We start from the raw sequence: 16114 nt of genomic DNA, 5'->3' as shown, positions 1-16114 counted from the left end.
CTTATGTAGTTTTACTTTGGTAGGATTTTTCATGCAGGATTTGTAGTTGTAATGGAGTATTTTTACACTGCTGCATTGGTACTTTTGCTTAAGTAAATTATAGTTTTTCCACCACTTATATTGTTTAATTTTACTGGGAGTGAACGGCCGTCGGGGGTTTTATTGTGACAGTTGTGACCGGATGTCAAATGCCAATAAACGCGGGCGGAGGTTTTTTATTTTGAAGGTCCACGTCGGAAACACTCTGTGAGTGTCTTGACGTTGGTCTTCGCTCCACTTTGAGAACCGCAGAGAAGATGGCGGCGTTACGAGTCGTGGTCCTTACGGGGACTGGGAGAGCCCTCCTCAGCGCTCCGAAAACTATCAAGACCCCTAAGGTAGGTCGACAGATGACTGTTGTATTCACCACACATTACAGCGTGTGTTTGTAACAATAGCTTGGCAGAAAAACGGTGTCGTGGGACGTCCTCACACCGAGCTGACGTTAGCCCGGCTTCTGACAGCGGGGTGAGACAAGGTCACTCGTGTTCCCACACATTTCTAGGATGTCTCAGACAACTGTGGCATTATCTCCTCAGATATTCTGTCCTTCTTTAACTGTAGATATCAATATGACATGAATACGCCCTTTTAATAAACGCTACTGATCTTTAAAACCTGGTAGCTAACGTTACACGTAACAAGCTAACCGGTTAGCTCACTCATGATGCCGCGTCAGATGGACAATGTTCGGTAAAATTCCTCATCTAACGGTGCAGAGATACACATCTGAACGCCAGACGAGTGTGCGTTTGTAGTATTTGTACATGTTGCTATCCTGACATGAGTCATGTTACGTTAATATTGTCTCAGTAGCTGAGCTAATCCGCATGCTAACGAGTTAGCATTTCAAGGACTGAAAGGACTTCCGGTGGAGAAAAGCCGTTCATCGGTCATCTGTTAGCAGAGGTGGAAGAAGTATTCAGATATTTTACGTGGGCATAAGTACCAATACAGCAATGTGAAAATACTCAATTACAAGTAAAGACCCTGCATGAAAAATCCTACTTAAGTAAAAGTACATAAATATTAACAGCAAAATATACTTAAAGTATTAAAGTACATGTAGTTAAAAGTTACTAATTTTGTCCCTCTGGTTGATATATTATTAAATATGACATCTTTAGATATTAACTCTTTGAGAGGCTGAAAAGAGCAAATGTTTTGGCTTGGAAATTGTCGTTAATGTTTGATTATTTTAGTAGTTGCCATTTCATATTCAGCTCTACTTGTCATAGTGGCTACAGATCCGCTGACATTATTTTTCAAACAGTATTTCTTTTTTTTTTTTTTTTTAATTTTGTTTACATGTTGTCTTTATTTGTCGGTTACAGTTGAGACGGGAACAGGAAATTGTAAAGGAGAGAAAAAGGTGTATGACATGCGTTGTTCTGGGCGATATGGCCAAAAACGTTATCACGACAAAAATGTTCATATCAGTTGATAACGATAAATGTCAAATCATTATTTCTGTCAAGTTTAAAGGCTGATTTTTGCACTTGAGTGAAAGTTGAAGAAACGAGGTGGTTAATTGTGGTTTTAAACTATTCTTTATGGTCAGAACTTGTCAAACGGCAGAATATTTCACAAATCTGAGGTAGAAGATTCTAAACAACTGCAACGATAAAATCTGTTTTCAACATCAAAATATTCATGAGTAAAATTAAGTAAAATCCTTTTTTTAGTCCTTTTTCCTCAACATAATAAATATCTAATAGAAAAGTGCTGTAGTGTGATACAACACTCATGTAAGATGGGTCAGACTGCAATGTTAGTTACATGTCCAGTAACACACAATAACATAAGCATTTAAATTCCAACTTTATTATACAAATGAAAACAACCACAATACATAGTCTATAGAAATCAGCTCTGCCCAGATAAAGTTTTGACCTGACATGCTACAGTAAGCATGTTGTCTCATTTCCATTTCTAATTACCTGCTGTACATTTAAACTTACACTAGTTCTGCTCAACCACTTATAGCTCTCTCCTCCTTTTAGCGACTTTCTCACTAATCCCACCGTTGTTTACATGCTATTTAGATCTGCTGGTTACTTGGCTTAGCAGTTTTTGATGGCCTCTCTCTCTCCCTCAAACTCTCATGCTCTCTCTTGCTCAGTGTTTCTCATGTTCAGCTATTCCTCTGCCTCCTGTAGTGATAATTGTACATGTAATAAATGTAGTTTATTTGTTGTGATGGAGGTCTCAATTTAATTATATGGAACATTTATTGAACATTAAGTTAAAAAGCCCTAGACATACAACAGAAAGCCCTGGCCAGAATAAAACTGGGTATATTTTTTTATATATGTTACGCATTTCATCCACTCGGCCACCGTGCACCCCCAACACATGATACTTTCAAACATTATTCCACTCATCCACACCTCCCACCATTCAAGTCCCAAACTTGATATGAATAAGTGTGTAAATCGGGACCCCTCCTGTGTGCAGACTGGTTTTCAGCCCGCAGACACGCAGACAGAGGTTAATGTATCGGTGCAGACATGCTGTCATATGATGCCTCATGCCTGGTTACGGAGGCACTGGTGAAGGGCAGTTTCATAAGGATGACTAGAGTGAACGCTATATAAACAAGGACATCATGATTAACTGAACAAAAGGTATCCTTACCTTACAGTCAGGATGTTCTGAGGAAAAGTTTTGGTTTTAAAGGGGAACAGTAAAGCTGCTGAACATGACTTTTAACCTCTTTATCTTTTGCTTGCTAAGTAGAAAGAGTGTTCTTGACTTGTAAGTGCCCATTACTGTTTCCTAGACTAGTTGATGTCCTCAAATTGCTTGTTTTGTCTGACTAACAGTTCAAAACCTAAATATATTCCGTTTATTATCATAGAGGACCAAGAAAAACAGCAAATTTTCACATTTGAGAAGCAAGAATCAGTGAAATCTTGGTATTTTTTCTTTAAAAATAAATATTTTTTTGCATAATTGTTGTCAAGTAGTTATAAGTTTGTTATAATACTGTGTTGATTTTCAGTAAATAACTAACCAGTATCTTGTTGTGCTCTGGTTCCTCTGTAGGCCAACATGTCCTTCGCCAGTCTGCCACGGAGCAAGAAGGTCGCCCTGACGACGCTAGGTGTGGTGACGGCTGGCGGGGCTGGGCTCGCTCTGATGCTGCACCAGTCGGTCAAAGCCTCTGACCTTGAGCTCCACCCCCCTAATTATCCCTGGAGCCACGCTGGACCTCTGTCGTCTCTGGACCACGCCAGGTGTGATGGATGGACACACAAACACCAGTCCATGTTTATCTAAGGCAGACACACTGATAGTTAATTCTGTTATCTCAGAGGATGACTTTAGGGTTATCTATGAAGTTTTTTGTGTTTTCAGGCACCTTCAGTCTTACACGTTGTAGAAGATAATCACATTTTTTAATTCTAAGTATTTCTCCACTCTCTCTCTCTCTCTGCCTCTGCAGTATTCGTCGTGGCTACCAGGTGTATAAACAGGTGTGTTCAGCCTGCCACAGTATGGAGTACCTGGCCTTCAGAAACCTGGTGGGAGTGTCGCACACAGAGCAAGAGGTTTCGGCCATCGCTGAGGAGGTGAGTGAGTGTGTCGGGGTTGAATGTGGGGAATTGAGATTTTCCCGAATTTGCTACAATCTGCTCCTGTTTCCTGAGGAAAAACACCAGAGTTAGCATGTCGGAGTGCTCTTGAGCAAGTCACTGAACTCTTAATTACTGCGTATATGTGAAATATAAGAGTCCTCTGACAAACCAGTGAGCTCCAAGTTGACCCTCTCCTTGCTCTTTAACTGATATTTGTGCACTACTTTGTGAATTATGGGAATCAAATTCTTACACTCCAGGTTTTTATAGCTGATGAATGAATGTTTTGAGTCATTATAATTATTTTATGTTCCTTAAAACAATTAGCAGATCTGTTACAAAGACTTATTAATTAATTCATTGGATTCTGCAACAGCAACGTTCATTCATCAACAACTTTGAATCACATAATGCTTTTTTCCATTTGCTAACTCTGTCTGTTCATTCACAGTAACAACATAACTTGTCTGTTCAGTATAAAGACACTTAAGACATGTCTTGTATTCAGATTGAGGTGGTGGACGGTCCCGACGACAACGGAGAGATGTACACCCGGCCAGGGAAGCTGTCCGACTACTTCCCAAAGCCCTACCCCAACCCCGAGGCAGCCCGAGTCGCCAACAACGGAGCCCTTCCTCCAGACCTCAGCTACATCGTCAATGCCAGGTAACGCCTGAAAATCTGCACAGTTTAATCTGAAAGTCTGGAATCTGTCCGTCCTCGATGTTTATCTGTCACGTCCTTCTGTTCCCCTTCAGACACGGAGGAGAAGACTACGTGTTCAGCTTGCTGACAGGTTACTGCGAACCTCCAGCAGGAGTGACGTTGAGAGACGGACTCTATTACAACCCTTACTTCCCTGGACAGGCTATCGGCATGGCCCCGCCCATCTACAACGAGGTGCTGGAGTATGAGGATGGTGAGTGAAGATGCAGCTGTTAGCCTGTCTGACCTGCTGATGAGGCGTGAAGAAAGGGAGAAAACATAACAGATATTGTGCAGGGAGTGCCTCCAGTATCCCGTCATATGTTTCCTTTTTTATTTGATAAATATATTGACACAAGAAACAAATACAACATATTAGCCAAAGCTTACTTTATACATTAATTGTCTCCAAACATTTACTACATTACAATATAAATGCTTTGTAAAATAACATGTACCTTGATAGAAGATTAAAGCTTGTTGCTCACACCAGCTGTGTCCAGATGAGAGCATTAAGGTTTGTTGTAGTAAATAAAAATATGGTGCTGATGGTTGTACTGTGTTTGTCGCCATAGGAACCCCTGCTACAATGAGCCAGGTTGCTAAGGATGTGTGTACCTTCCTGAGGTGGGCCGCTGAGCCAGAGCATGACCAACGCAAACGCATGGGACTTAAGGTATAACACACACACACACACATACTACCTCACATTTGATTGGACCGTAAAAAGCGAGTGAGGCTTAGATCTTAGAGCGATACGGAGCTGCTTCTCACACACCTCCCTCACCTGTCAGATCAGGAAGACGACAAGGGAGAGATGAATGAATCAGACCTCAGCCAACACACATCTCTTCCATCTGTCTCCATATTGCTCTATTAGCTAATATGAGTCATAAACGCTGAAGTGCTGTTTTATGTGACCGGTGTGGCTGCTACTCACCCAAAGACACATGTGATTGGATGAACTTTTGTAAACGTCCCTGAGTGCAGGATGAGTCATCGAGCATTTGAAACAGTTTTACAGGAAGAGGAAAGACATCGACTTTGATGTAAAAATACTCCGATACTGATTTTTTGACATATTTGGCAACAAGAGATAAATGAACAATTATCACAGGGGTACTGGAATAAAACTGGGAAAATGTATTTTTCATTTCACTGGGTCTTTAAACTTTTTTTTTTTTAAGTTAAGAAGCTTTTCATGTGACAAACACAAGCAGCCGTGCAAGAACTTAATATGAAATTGTTTAAAACGTTAAATATGCGATTAAAGAATAAGTCAAGAAAACTATGAATCTGACCAAACATTTGACACCATCTTTAAATATTTTGCAGTTTTCGATACACATTTCGGTCCAAAAGTATTGAGATTTGATACACAGTCTTAACTGTATTTTCACTAAACACACAGGGGTTTTTATGGTTGGCATGCAACAGTTAACATCTGAAGACTCCACATCACGTTACAGTGTTGGTGTTTTCCTGTATTCAGCCTCAAACCGGATCTCTGTCATGGTGTTACTTAATTTTATCTTCATACACGTGATGCAGAATCATTGTGATGCAAACAGATCTTGTTTTACATCAGAGTACTTTATATAGTGAGAGTACATATGAAGGCTGTTCATGTAAAAACTGGCCTTCATTGGTGCAAAATACTTGTGTACTCTATGACTTAATTCCAGCTAGTTTCAGAAAAGTGTTGTTTACATTTCATTTTCCTTTTCAAAAGTTTGGTGTTAACTAATTTCATAGCACAATATTGTAGTCCATATAAAAGCATGTTTATTTCAAGGAAGGAAAGAGATCTGGCTTTGGTTTTCCTGTGTATTAAGGTACAGTTTCTACACTGCTCAGTGCTCAGTGAACGCAGCACAGAGGCAACGTCCTCAAATGTACAGTTTTGTCTGATCAACAGTCAAAAATCTAAAGCTTCAATTTACTGTCATATATGATACAGAAAAACTTCAACAAAAAGCTGCAATGACTGAATATTTAGCATTATTGCTTAAATAATGACTATAAGGATTATTTGATTATCAAAATAGTTGCCAATGAATTTTCTGGTGATTTACTAATCAATTAATTGACCAATCATTGCAGTTCTAGTAGTTTCATGTGATCTGGGTTTGATGAACTCATGATGGACAAGACTGGAAAATTGCCAATTGCCTGTAACAAAAATAAAATAGATGTTTATTGTAGATTGTTTGTCAGTTAATGTTTCTAAGCTATAAGCAAGATGAAACATCTGATCTGTTTGCAGTGGTTTGTTGTGATACTGACAGCTGTAAAGGAGACACACCAGGCATACAGACAAAATTCAGGCAAAATTGGGTCGCATGTTTCAGCTGCGTTTGAGGAGGTTTTGAAAGGCGACAGGCCTCGATGACGGGATTTTTCATTGCAGTCACGTTGTAAGAAGTAGAAACAGGATGTAAACACGAGGCTCGCTGTGGGATTCATCTGTTCTCTCTTTTTGTCTCCGTCAGATGCTGATGGGTGCCGGCATCCTCATCCCTCTGCTCTACTACATGAAGAGGCACAGGTGGTCTGTGCTGAAGAGCAGGAAGATCGCCTACAAGCCTCCTAAGTAAATGAAATCAAACATACCCCACCTCGGGCCTAAAAACTACCAGAGAGAGCTGCGTTCAGTGACCCCACAACACTCGCCTCACAATGATCATATGGACACAGAACAACTGACATACACACACACACATGCCTTTCTAAAGGGGGTAGAGAAATATGAGTATATATACTATGTTTATTCCTACAGAAAAATGCCTTTTTTTTAGTTGTTGGCATGGTTGAACCAATTGTGTGACAGATTTTCCTGTATCTGGAATATTGTGGTGCAAGTTTGGGTCAGAGAGTTGTGGTGTTCTTGAACGCACCCTCCACAAAGTTTGTTTTATCTGCAACAAGTCATCGCTGGAAGCAGTTCACATCTTGACATCTTGTATCAGACACTATGTCACAATTGACTGATAAGTCGTCCATCTTTGTAAGATACCCAATTAACCACATGAGTGCTGAGAAATGGTTGCTGCAAGCTTGGAACATCTCGGGCGTATATAAATCCATCCTCCCTTATCTTCTCCACTAAGACACTCGGTGGATCAAATGCAACCTCTGAACCTCTGTTTTACTGTACAAAATAAATTATCTTAAAGGAAACTTTTCTGTGTGGTGGTTTGTTTTGTTTCTAGCGCCAACCTCTCAGACATCGCTTGTATTGTTCTGATCATTTCTGTCTGACTCGTGGAATCTGCATCTACACTTTGTCGTGTAAATATTTAATAAACTGGTGAACTAAACAAACTTTGTCATATGAGGTTTTAATTTGGAACGTCATCAATCCTGTAAATGATGCGGGGGAATGAATCTGAATAATCTTTTTCTGTCTGTATTTCACAAAACTATACAGATGCAAAATAATCACTCAGATCAGAAAATTACTCAGTTTTATTGTTTTACACATGAATTACAAAAACAAAATACATTTTCATCCTTGTAAACCATGACATTTACAATAAACTCAACCATTTTAATTTGAAGATGTACAAGTTGCATGTAAAGCTGTTAATTTACCCCAAATCTTCCCCTTAAAGCTCTACCACTCACTCTGTAAGTTCATATTTAGCAGAGTTATAAGAGGTGATTTACACATCGCAAAATAAAAACGGGTTGCACCACACAAACTGATTCTTACATCATGAAGATGAGTTGTTGCTAAATATTTACACACCGTGACTGTATCACGAAGCAAGTTCAGTTTAGTCTGGATCTATTTGGGCTTCACTGAGCCTAACGTTGGGAATCCTGGATACACAGGATCACAAAGCTAATAGTCAAAAGACGCAGTTGATTTTGAATGACAAAGCAGACAAAATGTAACTAGCAATGTTACACATTACTTTAGACAGAATATCAAATTCTGATGCTTCTGATGCAAGCACAAGACGCTAGGTTACAACTAATTATTTGCTCACATGCTAAAAGTAAAGTGTTTGGTGCATACAAACATTGCCTTTTGAGGAACATATTTAATGTCTTAATGTGCATCTCTTGTGCTGCTGTGGGTCAGGTTGCTCAGGTGTTTGGCCACATCTATCAGAGCTCCTGAGACCAGCTCTGGATCATCCAGCAGGGGGCGCTGCTGGACTCTTTCTTCTGCAGCCTTGTAGTTCTGCAGGAATGAGACGTCTTCAGCTCTCAGTTCCTCCTCTGACTGTGTCTGACAGAGCTGCTATCTCTCTGCTCAGAGTCTCAATCTTCTCCTTCATCATCTGACCCTTGATGGTCCAGACAGAAGAGTTTGAGTTTCTCAGAGTGCAGACTGCAGAGATCCTCAGACCCTGCTGGAGCTCTCTGATGTCTCTCCAGTAAGAAGGCCTCACACAGGTTCTTTAAAGCCAAACTGACAGGTGGTTTGTACATATATGATCTTCTCTTACAAATTGGACACTCATGTGTTGTTTCTCTCTCCACCAGTTCTTCTGATAGTCTTTATAGTAGCTGTGGGTGCATGTCAGGACAATAGGATCTTTGAAGATGTCCTGGCAGACAGAACAGGAGAGATCCTCCTCTGAATGAAAGGGAATCCTCTCCTGCGACCTCTTGAAGAAGTTTTATCCAACAGTGGAGGACATGTTGAAAATACCAAACATTTACATGTTGCAACTTCTCAGATGAGAAGATCTGACTTTGGATATGACTTTTATGTCATATATGACAGAAAACTAAATATCTTTGGATTTTGAACGATTGATCAGACAAAAAAAAACATTTGAAGGTTTCACCTATAACAGGCATTTTTCACTGTTTTCTGACGTTTTATAGACAAAACAATTCATCGATTAATGGAGAAAATAATTGGCAGATGAATCGATAATGAAAATGATCTCTCCCGTTGTAGCTGACTTGTACATGGAGCATTTTGAACAGGCTGATCAGGGCACAATCCTCTACCTCACCTGCCATCTGCTATCAGTATATGAATAACACTTTTACCACTCTGAACTGCTCCAGTACCAGCAGCTTAACCCGACACATCTACAACACCAAGTTCAAGCATGAACAGGAAGAGAATGGCAAGCCGCTGTTCTCAGAGGTCTGCGTTCATGTGAAGGCAGACTGGAGTTTAAAGACCACAGTGAACAGGAACAGACTATCTATCATCGTTTAAATTAGTGAGGGGGCGGTGTTTTTCACACAGTGCTGTCTTAACACAACCATACAGAGAGCTTTACTGGTATTATCTTCAGTGGGCGTATATTTACAGTGTTAAAGTCTGTCAGTGAAAGTGTGTGTGATGGTGTGTAGGTGTGTGTCAGTATCAGGATCAGAGAATTACAGTTTTCCTTTTATTTCAGTTCAGATAAGCTCTGATCCTCTGGAGCTTCTTCACTGAGAGAGCAGTGGAGGGATCTGATAAGGAATGTGTTCTGTGTATACCATCAAAGAACCCTATTCAAGATAAACAAGATGGATGTTTTCCTCTTCTGGACAGACTCACTCGCTACCAAACCAACAAACCTCAACATCCCAGCTGTGAGCCCTCAGAGCCCAGGACAATATGATAGTAATCAAACCTCTCTGGACTGTCAGGAAGCTTCTGTTTCTCACACTGGTCAGATCTTCAGACGGGATGAGTCCTGGATGAGCAGTGTTTGGATCCAGAATCACAAGAGTGTAGGAGACCATCATCTCCTTCATCTTGTTAGTTTTATGTTCTCACAGTACAGACAGGGTAATGGGAAATCACCATCTGTAGTAATCAAACAAAATTCTGAAAGATCTTTTCTCTCACAAACATTTCAATTCTAAACTGATTGATTTCTTACCTGGAAACACAAACTGTGTAATAACAGTTCAATCAGGGCTAGAAAATCATAAAGCACCTCCATATATTGGCTGTATTGCTTCAAACTAAACACAAAAACCATGAGTCACTACCTGGAAACACATGCTATCTGACTAATGACTATGAATCTAGGTGTAAAATACTAAACCACCTGTTTCTACTTCATTTTATGGTCATGTGAGTTTACTTGAGAGCATGAGACATACAACCGTAACCACAATTTTTACCTAATGTTATGTGCTTTTGTTGCCTAAACCTAACTTCTCTCAGGACTCGGTATGCAAACCCTGATCTTAAAGTCTGAGTTTTATTTACAGATGACACAATCAGGAACTGCTGCATACTGCATGTGCATGGATTAAACGGCAAAAGGTGTGGCACACTTCTCTATACAACCAAGGTTCCTCATTTTTCAAGCCCCAGTCTGTGTTTATCTCACAGAAACTACCGTCTGTGTTTCCAGGCAATGACTCTGGCCTCTGGTGTTTAATTAGAAGTAAGATAACCAATTAAGTATAAACAAATGATGATGCATTTTCTATTCTGTGAGAACTTTGAGCATTTATTTCTGGTGATAGTGAAGGTGATTTCTGTCATTTTCTTGTGATTATGAGGGGATTAAAATGATGTTACTCCATGAGTACTGTCACAACATGGGTCTATTAATACTTCACTGTTGTGTTATTACACAGCTTTACTCGTGTATTACCCTCTTTTTCATTTTTCCAAGTTAAATATAGCCCCAGTATTACTCTCCAACTAGTTTTACAGCATTATTACTGAGTAATCATTGAGAGAATTTAACACTGACATAACCTGATTATTGTGATTATAATGTTATTGTTATTATTGTGTTATTATTTAGATGTTTTTTTCCCAGTATTACACTCTTGCCCCATTATTACCCCATGAGAAAAAAACAAATAAATAATAATTGTTAAATTATTAGGATAGACCAACATATTATCAGTTTATTACCTCTGTAATTACCATGGTATTTATTTCCCATGTTTATTCTGTGATTACAAAGATACTCCATCCTATTATGAGCTATAATGTTGGAGTTGTTGGCTTCATATGTAAATATGTAATGTTTCCCATAGAATATGTGTCATTTTGATTATCTGTATTGTGTATTAAAGTTCTGTCTGTTTTATTCAGTATGCAGAGTATAAAGCCAGAGGACAAAGAGGATTATTTTGTAGGAGGAATATTCCAACTTATTATTTCAATTTTTTTCCTTGTTTCCTTCAGCTGCTCCTCCTGTAAGATTCAGAGTATGTGAACTGTTTAAGGTAAATGTGACATGTTGCTTTTCAGGACTGGCTGCATTTCCAGTTGAATGTACTGACCAGCTTCTTACATATACTGTAAATGCATGGCAGTAAAATTAGCTCCCACAATAGAACGGTTTTAAAAGATTAGCATCAAGGTGGATGAAAGCTCATCAAAATAATGCAGGAATTTGACTGACTGAGAATGAAAGGAGAAAGAAAAAAACACAACTAACATTTGTTTTTTGTGACAGCGTGTCTGTTTTATTAGTTATTGGGCAAAGTGACCAAAAATAATTGGTAGCAAACACAACAGGTTATAATTCACAATGCCAACATACTTCAATATTTAATGGTTTACATGTTGTTCATTTACCAAATTCACTTATTCAGAGGGAATTGCAATGAGAGAAACAGCATAGAAGGCATCAGTTCTTACATTTACAAGACATGCAGCTTGTACCAAATCCATAGTATTACATACTAAATCTAAGCAGGTTTTAAGTTTGAAGTGTTCAGACTGGAAAAGTGATGAAATGACATATACTCAAACCAGATAATATGCATACTAAAAACAAGAAAACATTCAAATTAATTGTAGGTGGTTGTGAAACAGCTCCAGAAAGATGTAATAAAACAAAAATAAGTATTAACTTAGTGACAGTCTGACTGACAACATCACACACACTGCATCATATTCTGATAGTATAAATAATTGTTTTTGTTTTAACAACATACTATAAACATTAGTATGTATAGAATTAATATTTAATATGAATTTTGGACACAGGTTAAGGGTCTCTTCAGCCATGCTAACTGCTCATTGAGGCTATAGCTAAGCACAGCAGGGCTTTGAAGCAAATGCTAACATGCTAACATGCTCACAATATCAGTGCTAACATACTGATGCTTAGCAGATATAATGTTTACCATAAACAGCAATTTGGTTTAGCATGTTAGCATGCCAACATTTGTTTGTTACCATGAAACACAAGGTTTTGTAGATATTTGGTCATAAATCAAGCTATTGGACAAATTACATTTTTAGCTTTTTTAAGGTTGGTGCTAGATGATAATTTAAGGGATCACCATTTTATTTTTTACAAACCATTGTGAAGGGGATATGTATGTACACTGAAAGAGTTTCTGGTCAGTGTAATCATTCCTCATCTCTATACTGTAGAGACAAAATCTATCATAATATCACGAAATGGCTTTAATGTTGTCTTTTCCTGGTTTTAAAGGCTGCAGTACAATAACGTGATGTCTTTTTCTGACTACCTACTTAGTCATTATACCCACATTACTGATGATTATTAATCAAAAATCTTGTGTAAATATTTTGTGAAAGCACCAATAGTCATCCCTGCAATATTGCCACAATATCAGTATTGAGGTATTTGGTCAAAAATATTGTGATATTGGATTTTGTCCATATTGCACAACCGTACTGTAAAGTTCATTCTAAAATTCAACTGAAGCTAATATGAGGCTTCAGCAGTCAGAGATGTAAAAATAAAGAGTCAGAAAAGTATAGCTTCCAAAGTTTTAGTGGCATATTGTGTTTCACTGTTAAAATCCTCATGTTCTCCTTCTCTGACTGAGCTGTTCTGTTGTAACTGAGATCTTCGCTGGTAGTATCTGAAGTGGAATTTCTTTGTTTGTGTAAATGTATGGAAACAGCCTGTCAGTGAACGCGTGTGTGAAGGTGTGTATGTGTGTGTTAGTGTCAAGATCAGAGAATGACAGTTTTCCTCTGTTCCAGTCCAGATGAACTCTGATCCTCTGCAGCTTCTTCACTGAGAGAACGGTGTGGGGATGTAGCGGGGAAAATGCTTTGTGTTTACCCTCATATAATCCTATTCTCCATAATTTGGCCAGTAAACCTATGCTTTCCTTCCTCTCAACAGAATCTGCAACCACACCCACAAACCAGCCAGCATTGTCTCCAACCTCAACATCCCAGCTGTGAGTCCCTGAGTTAAAGCCCTCAGAGCCCAGGACGAAGCTGAATTTATCAAACCTCTCTGGATTTTCAGGAAGCTTCTGTCTCTCTCCGCGTCTCACACTGGTCAGATCTTCAGACAGGATGAGTTCTGGATGAGCAGTGTTTGGATCCAGAATCACAGGAGTGTAGGAGACCACCTCCTTCATCTTGTTCCAGATGTTGAAGGTCAGGTTGCCCAGGTGTTTGGCCACGTCTATCAGAGCTCCTGAGACCAGTTCTGGATCATCCAGCAGGGGACGCTGCTGGACTCTTTCCACTGCAGCCTTGTAGTTCTGCAGGAATGAGACGTCTTCAGCTCTCAGCTCCTCCTCTGTGGCTCTGATTATATCCGAAAGAGCTGCTATCTCTCTGCTCAGAGCCTCAGTCTTCTCCCTCATTATCTGACTCTTTTGCTCCTCTTCCTCCCTCAGAGCAGCAATCTTGGCCTCCTCTTCCTCTTGTAGAAAATGGTGAAGATTCTTAAACTGCTCCTTAATCTGTCTCTCTGTGTCTCTGGCCTGGACCTTTATGTGTTTTGCTGTTTGATCACAGTTTCCTTTAACGTCTTCAAAGACCTTCAGTTTGTCCTGTAAGATCTTCAGGGATTTCTGGAGTTCCTCTCTGTGATCTTGTGCAGCTTCATCATTGGGTCTGAATCTGTGGTTGTTGTGTGCTTTTGAATCTCTGCAGATGAGACACACTGGCTGCTGATGGTCCAGACAGAAGAGTTTGAGTTTCTCAGAGTGCAGACTGCAGAGAGCCTCAGACCCTGCTGAAGCTCTTTGACGTCTCTCCAGCAAGAAGGCCTCACACAGGTTCTTCAGTGGCAAACAAACAGGTGGTTCTCCCTTAGACGATGTTCTCTTACAAACTGGACAGTCTTGTTTTTGTTTACCTCTCCACCATGTTTTAAGACAGTCTTTGCAGAAACAGTGGCTGCATGTCAGGACAACAGGATCTTTAAAGATGTCATGGCAGACAGGACAGGAAAGCTCCTCTTCTGGTCTTGAAGCCATTTTCTCTACACAAAGATCAATCCCTTGTGGCTTTCCTCCTCTTCGTAGATGTTTACATGAAAATCCCTCTCACTTTTCAGGCGTGTTTTTTGTAAAACTTACATTCAGTACGTGGAGTCTCAGCAGTTTGAAGTGTCAGTATTCCTGTATTCCAGTATTCCCTCATACAGCGTCGTCAGTGTCTGAAAGTGAGTCGTATTGACTGTTTCTCAGTATCTGTGTGTGACTCTTCAGTGAGGAAGACAAACAACTTATGTGTCCTGTTTGTCTCATGAGAGTCAGGTGAGGGGTGGAGCTTCTCTAATACAACAGGTTGGGTTTCATTCCAAAAGTATCTGTAATTGCTCCTTGTATATTTTAGGCTTGTAAAACTAGTCATGTATGTTGAATTGTTCACCAATAAGGCTTGCCCGATCGCCCGGGGCAGGTAATCTAGCAACTTGCCAGATCGAGGCAAGTGGTGAAAAAAAAGTAAAAAATAATAAAATAAAAAATGTTTCAGTTATTTTTTTTTCGATCTTCATCGTATCATAAATTATGTTCGTATTCTCTGGCACACATCAGAGGATATTGGCCTGCACCATTGGCCAATCAAGAATTGTCTAGGCTAGTGGTGTGATGCGTGAAACAAACATTTACTTAAAGTGACATGACAGTTAACTTTAGTTGTTGTTATTTGATAACCACTAATAAATAAAACAATTTGTATAGGAGAAAGTAGATTTCTGACCCACTTGCCTGACTGGGCAAGTGAAAAAAAACATAAACGTTAAACCCTGAGTATGTTCATTTGTATATGTTTCCCTGTCTTTACATATATAGTGATGTGTAGGTGATAGAAGGAAATTGAAAATGTATTCAAATAATAATCTCCCACATACTTCCCACCCGTGCTCTTTGATAAGTACATTGGCTTCATGTAAAGATATGTAAGGTTATATTTATCTTATTTTAACCATTCTTATTACATATTAGCATCCCTGATGAATTTATCAAGTAAATCAGTAACACAGAAAAACAAGACTAAGAGTCTACAGCCATGCTAGCTGCTCTGCCAGGATGTGTTCGGCACAGTGATGCTTTGAGCTTTAGTGTGTTAGCATGCTAAGATTTGTTAATTAGCAATAAAAACAAGGTGTAGCTGAGGCTGATGGGAATGTCATTAGGTTTACAATTATTTAGTCAACACTTACCCTCCATACTGAACTTACCTACACTCAGACACAGAACAACTGATGCATTTTTTAACTTTTGGCAAAGCCAGGCTAGCTGTCTCCAGTCTTTATGCTAAGCTAGGCTAACCACATCCTGACTCCTGCTCTGTGATTAATGTACAGACATGACATGTCTGATCTTTAAAGATCCCCTCCAGACATGTATTAAGACATGAAAATACTCTGCTTGGAACAATAATGTGTGTTGACACACAAAAAGTATAATTATCATGTTAAAATCCTTAAAATGTTCATGTATAAAAATAAAACTCTCTGGCCAGGTCTCTGTTGTCTTACACGGAAGCATTTACTCTGGATCCAGGAAGCAAAGTGTAAACTCAAACGGAGCATACAGAATGCTGAGCGTTCAGTCAATGTTCACACTTTATACAGACTTCCAACTCCCTAATCTCGCCATTTCAGGGCTGT

At 39.3% G+C, this 16114-nt stretch overlaps 2 protein-coding genes across 2 annotated transcripts; one reads left to right on the top strand and one right to left on the bottom strand.

Annotated features, from left to right (window-relative positions):
- Nucleotides 1-241: 241 nt before the first annotated feature.
- Nucleotides 242-7505, top strand: LOC121889240 (cytochrome c1, heme protein, mitochondrial). The gene is made up of 7 exons (XM_042401058.1): nt 242-377; nt 3088-3278; nt 3488-3614; nt 4129-4286; nt 4379-4539; nt 4901-5001; nt 6818-7505. Exons 1-7 carry the CDS (start codon nt 297-299, stop codon nt 6920-6922), a joined length of 924 nt encoding a protein of 307 aa, XP_042256992.1. The 5' UTR covers nt 242-296; the 3' UTR covers nt 6923-7505.
- A 4754-nt stretch (nt 7506-12259) lies between these two features.
- LOC121894618 (E3 ubiquitin-protein ligase TRIM39-like) lies at nt 12260-14907 on the bottom strand. The gene has a single exon (XM_042407333.1). The coding sequence runs from the start codon at nt 14469-14471 to the stop codon at nt 13050-13052; it is 1422 nt and encodes a 473-aa protein (XP_042263267.1). The 5' UTR covers nt 14472-14907; the 3' UTR covers nt 12260-13049.
- Nucleotides 14908-16114: the final 1207 nt, after the last annotated feature.

The sequence above is a fragment of the Thunnus maccoyii genome, chromosome 3 (assembly GCF_910596095.1).
Source record: "Thunnus maccoyii chromosome 3, fThuMac1.1, whole genome shotgun sequence".
In the NCBI taxonomy this organism is placed as follows: Eukaryota; Metazoa; Chordata; class Actinopteri; order Scombriformes; family Scombridae; genus Thunnus; species Thunnus maccoyii.
The sequence above is the reverse complement of the archived record's forward strand: the minus strand, read 5'-3'. Positions and strand labels throughout refer to the sequence as shown.

Excerpts from the sequence above, each read along its gene's own strand:
- LOC121889240 (XM_042401058.1), top strand. The coding sequence starts at position 297 with ATGGCGGCGTTACGAGTCGTGGTCCTTACGGGGACTGGGAGAGCCCTC. Across the intron at positions 3,615-4,128 it reads TTTCGGCCATCGCTGAGGAG|ATTGAGGTGGTGGACGGTCC; the intron begins GTGAGTGAGTGT and ends TCTTGTATTCAG. Across the intron at positions 4,540-4,900 it reads GGTGCTGGAGTATGAGGATG|GAACCCCTGCTACAATGAGC; the intron begins GTGAGTGAAGAT and ends TTGTCGCCATAG.
- LOC121894618 (XM_042407333.1), bottom strand. The coding sequence starts at position 14,471 with ATGGCTTCAAGACCAGAAGAGGAGCTTTCCTGTCCTGTCTGCCATGAC.